The sequence below is a fragment of the Hippocampus comes genome, unplaced genomic scaffold (genome assembly GCF_001891065.2).
Source record: "Hippocampus comes isolate QL1 unplaced genomic scaffold, H_comes_QL1_v1.1 scaffold65, whole genome shotgun sequence".
Classification (NCBI taxonomy): Eukaryota; Metazoa; Chordata; class Actinopteri; order Syngnathiformes; family Syngnathidae; genus Hippocampus; species Hippocampus comes.
Window position 1 is genome coordinate 136,420 of NW_017804749.1, and position 11,648 is coordinate 148,067.

Genomic DNA, 11,648 nt, shown 5'->3' on the forward strand with positions numbered 1-11,648 from the left:
CTCCCCCGTTAACTGAAACGGAAGAGAAATCCGTAAACTTGACTCAACCTTACAATGATTCCAACTGGCCACTTTTTTTTTCGCCAAAGGAAAGAAAAGCGACAAGCTGCCCTCTGGAGCTGAAATTATTTCCCGATGCAAACTCATCTTGGGAAAGTGCATGTCTTGTCCAAAAAAAAACGTAATAGCAACAACAATAAATTAAAAAAATAACGTGCTGAAAGCTATGATTGGCTAGGGAAATGGTCCTCATCGCTAAGAGAACGCTGAGAGCATGAAGGCACTTGAGCTTGTGCTTGCTCTTTATGATGATGCCATTAATTGAGATGCACAGTGAAAAAACAAACTGTTTCACTTGAGGTCTCTCTCAGCGAATGGTGACGTCATTACAGTGCCCCTTTGCCTCGTCGTGGATTTCTTTTTACCCGTTTTAATGCTCCGCCTCAAATGCCACAAGATGGCAACAAACTACAGTAATGTATAGGAAATGAATAATTTTGCCAACTTGCGCCATCATGGCGTTAATAAACTACATTGAAGTGAGGGGAGGAGTTTTTATTAGGTAGATCAAAGCCTTGTACAGTACAATAGAAAAGTAGTCCTTTGTCGCCATCCGGTGGCAACTACCGGCAATTACATGCTGATTTTTATTATTTGGGTCATGGATCCAAGAGCTGGTCTGACAATTGACTGTGACCAAAAAATATTGCAGACTTTCTCACACACTATCAGAGGAGTCTGTAGCCCCTTATACACTGACCATAAATGGCAGCTTTTATTTGCATTCTTTTCCTGGCTTGCTGTCATATGTGAAAGGTATTGATCTGCGGTGGGGAATTTGAAGATGACACAAAATGTTTTTGTGGCATTACAGATGCTACAACACCAAAGCACTCCTTTTTTTTTTTTTTAATCACACAGTGCTTTGGATGTCTCATAGAAGCTCCTCCTACCACTTCAAAATAGTTCAGTGGTCACAATATGCTGCCAAAGCATCACTTTTCTCTGATACAGAGCTTTGTGCACAGGTGTTTGTCAGACCTAAAAAAAAAAAAAAAGTTTTTCCAGAGACTAACACAAGATAGGTTACTCCCCCCAAAAATCTGCAAAAAGGTGAATTCACGAATAGCATATCACTACTCAGCGGAGGAACACTGTATAAGACAATGCAGATAACAGAAATAGCAGTATGAACAAAAGTTGAGATAAGAAATCACTCACCATGATCCTGAATTAAAAAGCAATTGTATGACTTGGGCTGTTGTCGGGGCCTTCCACCTGGCCTTATCTTATAAGTGCAATTTTTGTTCAAACTCGGTGGCGAATCCACATAACCCACATTTCTAGAGTCCGTTTTCAACATGTGACCCACATACCGGGAATTCGATCGTAGGCTTCGGGTACCTTCAGCGGGCATTCGTTTGCGTTTTTGAGTTGTCCAGTCGCAGCCACGCCACGCCCCGTTGGGTGTAGCGCACCATGGCACTCACGCTAGAAGTCAGGCTCAGCGGGCCGACCGCGGCATCCAGCTTTGCCAGAAGACCTTGCAAGAAAAATGTAGATGTTCGTCAATATTTTAAATAAATCTAAATAAATACACATTACCAAAATACCTAAATATGTTTTGAAAATTTAACACCACCCTACCACTGCCTTTGCCTGCCATCTGGTCCGCCTGCTCCCACAGTTCGTGGGCACTCAGGAATAGCGTCGTGATGTTGACATAGGAGAGCGCCACCTGCTCCACGGCGACGGGAACAGCCACACTGCTGCCACTTCCGCAGGCTGGGGACGGGATGCTGGCCATAGGGGACGGCGTGCTCGGGCCCCTAGAATGAAGACGCGAGAGGAAAGGAAGGTGTGACGGCGCCGTGGCGTGCCATGCGGCTGACTCACTTTGTGACGCAGACGGAAGACTCAAGTGCGGGATTCTGGAAGATAATTTGAGCAGATTTTAAGAAGGCTGGCGAAAAGTGACGGGAATTCAAACGTGATGACAAATACGGACATTGAAGTGGTCGGTGAGGGTCTTGGAGTACTTGAGCGCAGTTTTATGCTTTTGGCGAAACATCGCCATCTGCAGGAGAGACTGGCACTTCAGACTGTAACACACCATGAGAGAGCGCTTCAACCTTCATCAAGACAAAAGCTCAAAGTATTAATGACTGGAAATGTGCATGTCGAAGGTATGATTCCACCAAGCAATGTGGTTGGCTAATCTCCTTTATTTATTTTTCAGGAAAGAGTAATTCTATGAGAGAAAAGTTGTGTTACAATGATGTTGTGTTACGGGAGCATGTCCCAGAAATGGTACCTTGCTCATCGCAATTGGTATGCTGCTTAGCGGAAACAAGACTAGATTTCTAATGAGATAGTGACCGTTACCATAATGCTACAAAATCCTTCTCTGAGGGGTGAGCAGACGTGTCCGCCAAGTTTTTAAGCTTCAGCACAAACCTGTGAAAGAGCACATATTGAAATGAGAAAGGGGGAGGAAAAACAAAACAAAAATAGATCAAGACCCAAAGGAGTACAGTGAACCCCAGCTGTATTGCCCAAGTGAGCCCAATCGATGTAGAAGACGGGTGAATGGAAATGGGCAATATTTCAATTCTCGTTTTTTTTTTTTGTTTTTTTGGTTTTTTTGCCACTATTAGTCAACTTCAAATGGGAGTGAAGCCTGTTGAGGCTTGATGTTTGAGTGTGAGAGCAGGCGCTACGGAAAAGCGTTTAAAAAATGTGTTAAATATGTTCAAGTGTGTTCAAAGCATGTGGGAAGTGTATAACCAAAAGAAGTTTTTTTTTTGTTTGTTTTGTTTTTTTTTTTATGCGGTCGCTTTCATGTGGATCTGTAACGATCCGGCTATCAGGCGCGACAAAAAGGGGTTCGTTGTACTGCAAAGACACTCGTGCTCTCACTTGAGGAGCTCCACCGTCTCGGCAAACATAGTATAGGAAGACATGGAAATCTGCGGGTCCTTCTCCATGGCGAGGCCGCTTTCCACGAAAAACATGGCGGCGTCCAGGTAATTGAAGGCTTTGCTGAGCTTGTCCGACTAAAAGGAAGCGCACCAGAGACTTTTGAGGTCAAACCTGACAAAGAGTAGTCAGTCTGCTTTCATGGAGGAATACATGAACGTCGAGAATAGCTTCTGTTGAGAGGCTGAAATACAGGATTTCTATAGCAGCTTAGCTAACCAAATTGGGATGACAATTTTCTTCCTCAACTAACGCAAAAACAAGAGATGGAAAGGATTTGGTGTCAGACCTCGGCGTCTGCTTTGTGCTTCAGTCGCTTGGCCTCCTTGATGTAGTGCTTGACCGGATACTGCCTGCGGGAAGTCATTGGATGATTAAACCTCACTGATCGTGTGACAAAACACACTTGATACGTTTAAATCTCACCTGTCCTTAGTCTTGAGAGAGTGTCGAGAGGTCTCGACTTCCCTGGGGGGCCGCAAGGACGACGGCCGCTTCTGCTGGCAAACCAAAATAAAGGGCATGTAGAATACTAGGTGACGCAGGGGTTCACAAACGTTTGTGGTCCATGGACTCTTTACCGGTGAAATTTTTCAAAGAGCGCGCTCATGATCCCAACTGCAGTTAAACTATAAACAACCACGTGTATCCCTAAATGGCAGAGGAACTAAAAACTTGCCATTTGCATTTCCTTTATGTTTACTGACATAATTTATGTATTTTTTTTTTTTTAAATGACTCCCAGAGCCCAGTTTGAGAACCACTGCGTTAAGGGAATGTTACCTTCTCTGCGTGCGTGTTCTTTGCGTGGCTGCTCCTCTGCTTGGAGGAGTCTTTGCTCTTAAGCATCTCCTCATGAGATCCTTTGTGCATCTTCGGGTCTTTAGTCGAGTCTTTTGTGGGCTTCTCCAAGTGCGCCTGCTTTTTCTTCGCCTTCTTGTGCTCCTGTTCGCCCGGTTGGGTGGCACAACCCCTAAAGGGTGAGAAGATCAAAATGTTGAGTGGTGACTCGACACAACGCACAAATGCTGTTTAAAGCCCAAACGATAGCACAAAGGTAAACAGTCACACTCCTGTCATTGTCCTCCCGTTACACCTCGAGTATTGCGTCAAAAGAAAATTTGCAGTCCCAAGTGCAACCGCTCAATCACACCATGGTACCCAACATTAAAAAAAAAAAAAAAAAAACACAAACGTTGAGCCAGGTAAGAGCTGGCTTCGGTTGGCCAGTGTGAAAGGGGCTGTTGTGTAACAGACATGAACGGAACAAACGCAGCTGTCCCCATCCGTCGAGATCAGCGCCCCAAACTAAACTGTACGGCACCGCGTGCTGGGAATTTCGCCTTTTGTGGAACCTACTCCACTTTGACAGAAGAATCCTTGTTGGATGATGTCATCTTTTTCTCCAGCTTCCGCTTCTTTCTGGGAAGAGTCTTGTCATCCAGCTCCACCTGGAAGTTGCCAAACACGGGTTTAAACACAAATCGGATAACTGACAGGTGAAAATATGTGAATTGTATTCAAAAGCCCAATATCCCAAACTCCTGACTAGTATGTTGTTTACGAGAGCTCACGGTTTGAGGTAGAGTCTTCTTGCTGGCCTTGAGGTGTTTTTTGGTCTCGACATTCCCGGGTGTCACCCGAGGGACTCTTGAGAGCAGACTGAGGTCGATCTTTACCAGTAGGCTTCCCCCGGGCCTGTTGTGGATGTCCTGAGAAGATTTAGGGGCACGGCTTGAACTCTTGCAGGACTTGTGGGTTGGGGAGGATTCTGCTTTGGGAATGGTTTTGGCTTCTCGGACAACTTCCACCTCAGCTTTGCTACTGCTGACTTTGATTGGTGGGGTGTGGGTAGAAATATGGCAAGAGCAGCTGTGTGGAGACGACGGACACCTACAGGTAGCATCCCGTTGGACCACTTCGAGCCTTGATTCGGTCTTTTGCATGCCTGCTGATTTAAAAGTCCTCTTTCTTTTCGGGTCACTGCTCGAGTTGTGTGAGTGTTCTGTTTTCGTTTTGACTTTGGGTCTGTCTGAGAAAGAGGGTGCTTTATCTGCTAAAGCATCCCCAGATAAAACATAGTCCTTCGGCGGTTTGCACGTTACGTCCGGGTGTTTCAAAGAACCGTCGTTAAGAGAGCTTTCGTGAGAACGGTCATCGTAAGGCTGCACTCTTGTCGGCTTTCCGCCGCGCTCAGCCGATTTTGTCGCCTCGGCAGTAAGGTGTTTGGAGCTGCGTTGCAGTTTGGGGGTAGGGTTCTCGCAGACGACGTTAGGGCCCCCTCCGGTCTCGTTGCCGGAGTTCTGTTGGGTGGACTGGATCCAGTAGCCCAACTGCCAATTGCCAGGTCGTGCCGTTGCGTCAGCCTAGTGAGAGATGGCATACATAAGTGCAATTCAGCAAAATATACACTCAGACTTCATTAGCTACAACACCAAAATATGTGCATTTTAATCTAATGACATAATTTAGACCGGAATCAAGATAATTACTAAATACATAAAATACGATGAAATCAAGTATCTGAGTTATCTGAGTAAAGCGGTTAACGCATTTTGCAATTAATGGAAGTGTGGAGTCTATTCGCTCTCATTAAATAAAAAATGCTTGCCTCAGTTTTGCGGCTCACCGTCGGTCCACAAGGCTCATCGGCTTCACTGTCGTCATCCGACTCAGATCGGGAGCTGCTGTCAGAATCACTGGAACTCGCCGACTCCACGTCGCTGGAATGAGCATCTTTGTGCAAACTAAAAAACAAAGCATGAAGTGATGATAACCATGGAACCATCCATTTTCTAATCTGACATCTTTAAATTACATACATGTGCACATCAACAGATGTTCCATAAACTATAGGTATATTATAATAATCAATGTGATGACATATCACTGACAATGTGATAATACCTCCGACTTGGCCTGAATTTCACAAATATTATATATACTAACGTCTGAATCTTCTGGGTTTTCTTGTTCATTTTATATTGAATTCTTCACTAATCCTGCATTTTTGTTCGACTCTATTGGTTGCCCTGTATTATAAGTAAGTGTTTATGCTGCTACGACAATTTCATGTCCTTCACGAGATGGGTTGTTTTCCCACATTCCGATCATAATAGGCACCAAGTGAACAGTTAGATTTAATCACAGCAGAGCATTATTTTGAAAATGAAGGATTAGTCAGCGGGTTCACACGAGTTCAATCAAACGCTTGCCACTCACACAGATTCGTCACCATCTTTAGTCATACTTGTCTAAGGAAGAATTTAGGACTCACAATAGTTGGGAGTTCTGCACATCGAGACGGTGAGGATCTACAGGGGAACCATTGTGGCTTTCTGGAAAGTAAACAAAAGCAAAGATGTGTCCCAATCCAAAAAAAGTACCCAAAACAACATTCAATCGAGTGTAATAAAAGAACACGAGAAGCCATTTTGTTGTATCAATCAGCATTCACTTAGCTTTCTGTATTTTCATGTCAATTGCCCGACAGAAGTAAATCTGCTTATGTGTGTCAGTTACAGATGGCAGTTTCTACTTTGCATGGTCCACAATGCAATGGAACAAGACCCGTTATTCTACTGCATTGTACTGTAGCAAGGGTGTGTTATTGACTCACGCTGCCGCCCTGGACATGAAGAAGCTTGCTTTTCTTCCTGTGAGGAGATGCCCACACACACACACACACACACACACACACACACACACACACACACACACACACACACAATTAGCTTGGTAAACTATCTTATTGCTACGCGTGATACAGTGGAACCAGAACGTCGCAAGACTATGGTCATACAATTTGGGATCTCGAGGATGGGGAAAACGTGTACAAAAAGTCAAGTTAGCATCCGTAGCAGCATACAAACCTACCAGTTGATCAATGTTACCTTTGCAGGGGTTGCTTCAGACTTGGGGATGTGTATGGCGGTCAGGAGTGGCGGCCAAGAGTGAGTCATCTCCTGCGGACACATAAAATGGAAAAAAAAAAAATTATCCATTGATAATGACGAGCCTATAGCAAACAATGAGGGTGTTGGGGGGGGGAAAAATCTGTAGAATGTTGAAAGAAGTCCTTACTGTAGCAAAAAAGTAAAATATACCTTCAAGATGTCTTCCACACACACCGCTTCATTGGTCTTTGTCTACAAAAAGTCGGAAAAGGTTATTTTGAAATGATTTCAGCATGAAGACTAAACATGAGGTCATTTTTATTTCGAACATGAAGCCGTCAGTACCATTGTAAACCAAGCACTGGAGTTCTCACCTCCAGATACTGCGGCAACATTTTGGCCTTTGCATGGTCGGACTTTTGGATCTCCTGCGGATGTAAGTGCGACTCTGGTGAAGGTTTCAACTCAGGCGAGCCACCGAGCAGCTGGTCCTGACCGTCCATAGGCCTCACGTACGCCGTGGGCTTCTGCATCACGGCAACGCTGGCTTGCTTTGACGAGGGCAGCGGCGGCAAGCTCTGCAAGAGCAAGGGGTTGCCGCTTTTGCCGGCCTGATGCAGGGAAGCGTCCGCTGGCGAGTGTCTGAGGTTTAACGCGGCACCGTCGGCCATATTTGCAGAGGGGGTGTCTGTGGAATCCTGGCGTGAATCAAAGGTGCTTTTAGCCTCACTGGAATGTAGGAAAGGTATCGGCTTGACGTCCAGAGACTGAGCAGAACTTTCCTGAGGACTCGTAGCATTCTCCCTGAGATCCGACAAAGCTGCAACCTGCTTTTGATGATCAACTGAAGCCTTTGGTATGGTGAGCGAGCATCCGTTGTGGTTTGGGGAGGAAGTGGAGATGTCCCTCGTCGTCTGAAAGGGGTAATTATTACTTTGACGGTTTTGGCTCGTTACGTGATGGGTCGGGTCTTGGACGAGAAATGTGCCGGGCCGACTGGTATTTGGCTGCCCTCGATCAGACTCTGTGAAGTTAGGCTGAGCTGCCGGAGGATCTGGGGAATTGTTGACATCTTCGTAGCTGCCCAGCATTCTCTGGATCCTGTTGGAAAGCTCATCACCTTTGTTTGTCTAAAAAGCAAGAGGGGAAAACATTTCATGTAAGGGCATCACACCGCACAAACAATAAATATGGTGTGGGAGAGCACTGTAAACACGTACTGCATATCACAGAATTATCTGAGGAATACTGAATTGAGCGTTGAAATGGGTTAAGTCAGCACCTCTGATCGAAAACGCTGACAGTTGTTGGCAATGTTATCTTAATCAATCGTCCCAAAAAACAAAAAAGGAAAAGCACATACTTTGTACGGCTGCCCGAAAAGCGGCACATTCTCAGCGCCGAGTTCTTTGGCTTGGCTGGTTTCTTGGTTTCTCTGTTCCCAGGCTCGGAGGCGGAGACGATTCCTTTCTTCATCGTATACGCTGTAGAGCATCATCAGGAGAGATCGATTTTAGAGCACCGATCCAGTAACGAGACACTGAGAGACATTCAAGAGAATAAAACGATTGTTTGGGAAGGCGCCTGACCCACTCCAGGGCGTATAGCAAGAGGTGAGGTTGGGATGCAACACTTTTACAGCTGCTCTTGCGGATTGGTATACGGCCGTTAATTATAAAGCTGCACAACGGCAGGTGTCATGAAGGGTATTCCTGTGGGACTTGAACATACTGTATGTCAACGTTTTGGAGCGTGGTGGATGTTCAACCCCACTGGAGTTAATTCCATAGCAACTGCAGCACCGTTTTGGTAGAAAGCCAAGAGAATGATGGCACGACCTGCGAGGATCACTCCCCTGGGGTGGGGGGAGCCTTCAGTCAAATCACCATCTTCCAAAATGATGAAACAAGAGGCTTTTTTTTTTCCAGGCTTGATCTGCGCAAAAGATACAAATATGTACCAGGGAGGGCTGAAGTCGACCAAGAGCTTTTGAGGCTGGCTGGCGGATGCGTGACAATGAATCCTTAAAGCCACGATTGGCGTGTAATGTTTTACACCGATCAAGAAACTCGTTTTGCCCACCGCTTTGTGTCAAAAGTCATGAAATATAAGCCCATTTCACACTACGTCTACACAGTCATTTTCCTGACTTTGCTGTTCTGTGTGAAAGGTATCAACATGCAATTTGGTGATGGGAGTTGACACCCAATATAGATACTATCAGAGGATTTATGGGAGAGCAGCTGTGTGTAACTTGACGTTTCACACTGGAGACTTTAACTTGTGTGCCCCTTTTAACACTGTCAACAACTTTTTGTTTTTTTTGGTCTATTTACATTGGTATACTTTCACCTATTGTGATTGGATTTGGAATATATAAACAAAAAAAAAACCATATGTCACACCAAGGCTGTGCTGTCATCGGGTGGTCACCGTCAACTCGCAAGCAACAATAAACAGATTTCATCATAAGCGAAGGCAGCAAGCCGCATCCTCTTTTATTTGTTTCCAATCAGGATGGGAATGTTGCATGACCACGGGCAGCGCTGACACTGACCAATGGAGAATTCAAACGCAAGACCTTACAGTAGCATGGCATAAAGGAGTCCCATGACCACATGCTTGCCAGTGTAAGAGGGAAAGCGTGCGGCTTCTGGCCAAAGACAACTGCGTCCGGAGCATCTGAGCCTCCGGGAATCTGCACAGTTTAAAGCCTCAGCTCAATTATCCATCTTCCCGTGCTGGCTCTGTTGGACAAACACACAGGGGAATGGGGTTCTGGCAATTCCATATACCCAGTGATGGATAAAGCCCATGTGAACTCTTTTGAGCAGTAGTTCTCTATTTTGTCTTGGACCAGGGGTTCATAAGGTGTGACCTGGGGGCAAGCAAAAATAAATTTGCAATGAAAACCTTAAAACCAATTCCTCCTACCTTAGCTTTGGGCCACTTAAGAACTTTGGAATGACATAACACTAATCCAAATCCTTTATACAGCCTTGCATGTATGAAGTTTTTTTTTTTTTTTTTTTTTTTGTCTTTGGAACCAAAGGCCGAACACTATGGGACTAAAATCCTGTTTTTCATTTAAGACTACAGGTGTATTTTTTTTTTTTTTGCCCCTAAAACTTTAGACAATTTTCAACTACATGCAGGAATGCAACCAATAAATTTACCTTTTCTTTGTAATTACTCTTCTAGGCTATTTTTTTTTTTGTTGTTGTTGCTGAGAAACTTCTGCTCCACACTTTGGCCCATTTATCAGTAATATTGTGAAAATGAATCGATATTGGGTTATTTAATTTGCAAGTCAATTTACAGTGTGCTATATTTCCCTATATCCTAAAACAAACAGCTTTGCCAAACCATTCCCAAAGAAGAAATATGAACTGGATATGTCAGTATAAGTATGCTCATCTTAGATTTCATTACTTCACACGACAGACCGTACCAAGCTGAGGAAAGCAGGTGGTCTCAAGCAAGAGCAATTTCCACTCATGTCGACTTAAAGTATATTTTGCCCATCCTTTGAATTAAGTATGAAGAAAGTTGAGGGCCGAAAGTAACTTATACTTTAATTTACACACCTTCGCTACAAACTTTGTCATATGGTGTCAATAAAATGGTTTATAAAAAAATAACAGTTGATTATTTTAAAGGGGTTCCCGATGTTGAAAAGGAACGCCAGTGACTTTACGCCAATTCCATAAAAAAAAAAATGTATATAAACCCAATATCGTAAAATCGCGTCAACAATCTGAGCAGCCCAGCTGGTAAATCAAAACGTCACTCCACCTCCCCGAGTTGAGTTTTAATTAAAACGAGCAGGGAAAAAAATACTTTTAAATACTTTAATTGTCATAAACCCCATGCGAACAGCTTGTCTTGACACTTTGACAGCCTCGAGGAACGAACTCCTGTCAAGTGCGAGACGACCAGCACCCTCCCCCGTCAATCTGCTAGCAGGCTAGCCGCCTTTGAATGCGCCTACCTCGGCTTAGTTGCCATGGCGTGCACCGCTCTTTCTCCAGATTGTCAAACAACCGAAGTTGGCTGTCGTGTGCTCCAGACTTTCGCCGCCGAGCTCGTCTTCTCGGCCCGCATTGTCACATCGTTTACTGGAAAGAAAACGCTGCAATAAACTGGGCTGTCACGCCACCTTTAGCTTTCGTTCGCTAGTCTCTGCCCCCTCGCAGCGAATGTTCGGATCGTCCATTCGCTGCCCAATGGACTTTTCTACTTGAAGGGGTCTCCTCGGTTTTATCTTCTTAAAGTTCGATACTAAATATTTATGACAACGTAATATTTTTGTTTTACACAAGGATGTAATTAAAAACTAAGCAACAGAAACGCCAAAAGTTGTTTCATTTGTTGTTGTTTTTCTCTCGTCATGTGCATTGCCCAAACTTTACTCTTTGGTCCCTATATGAGTGACATGGTACATCCGAATTTGTTTTAAGCCCTCCAGGTTCACGTTTTTTTAAAACACTGTTAAAGTGCGCCAAGGTGAATGTCGAGAGCTGGAAATGCGTGTACTCATGAGAGTAAACTTGCATATCTTCATTAAGACTACTGAGAACTAAAGTGGGCCGGTCTGAGCAATGAAACTCCAGGGCTGAAAAAGAGACTCACTCTGGCCCCGTCCACAGGTAATGTGAAATGATTCAGGATTGTTATTCAAGAAACATCTCTAGCATACACTGAGATGCATCGTTGGTGTTGTGAGTTTGTGACCAGGGAATGTCTCAGATCTCACAACATACATTCTCACCT

The 11,648-nt window shown here is 44.5% G+C and overlaps 1 protein-coding gene across 5 annotated transcripts; it reads right to left on the minus strand.

Moving 5' to 3' along the window:
* Positions 1–897: 897 nt before the first annotated feature.
* Positions 898–11,090, minus strand: aff1 (AF4/FMR2 family, member 1). 5 transcript variants are annotated; one of them, XM_019888291.1, is made up of 20 exons: positions 10,867–11,088; positions 8,239–8,359; positions 7,727–8,005; positions 7,250–7,696; positions 7,086–7,127; positions 6,873–6,944; positions 6,599–6,635; positions 6,257–6,317; positions 5,591–5,726; positions 4,554–5,345; positions 4,339–4,430; positions 3,763–3,952; positions 3,406–3,479; positions 3,269–3,332; positions 2,920–3,056; positions 2,386–2,457; positions 2,009–2,102; positions 1,897–1,931; positions 1,648–1,829; positions 898–1,543 (listed from the first exon to the last, which is right to left on the minus strand). In XM_019888291.1, the coding sequence occupies exons 1-20, from the start codon at positions 10,881–10,883 to the stop codon at positions 1,407–1,409; spliced, it is 3,081 nt and encodes a 1,026-aa protein (XP_019743850.1). In that variant the 5' UTR covers positions 10,884–11,088; the 3' UTR covers positions 898–1,406. The 5 variants fall into 5 exon arrangements, with proteins under 5 accessions (XP_019743850.1, XP_019743071.1, XP_019742250.1 ...); XM_019887512.1 differs by having other exon boundaries at positions 5,609–5,726; positions 7,250–8,005; XM_019886691.1 differs by having other exon boundaries at positions 3,406–3,476; positions 7,250–8,005.
* Positions 11,091–11,648: the final 558 nt, after the last annotated feature.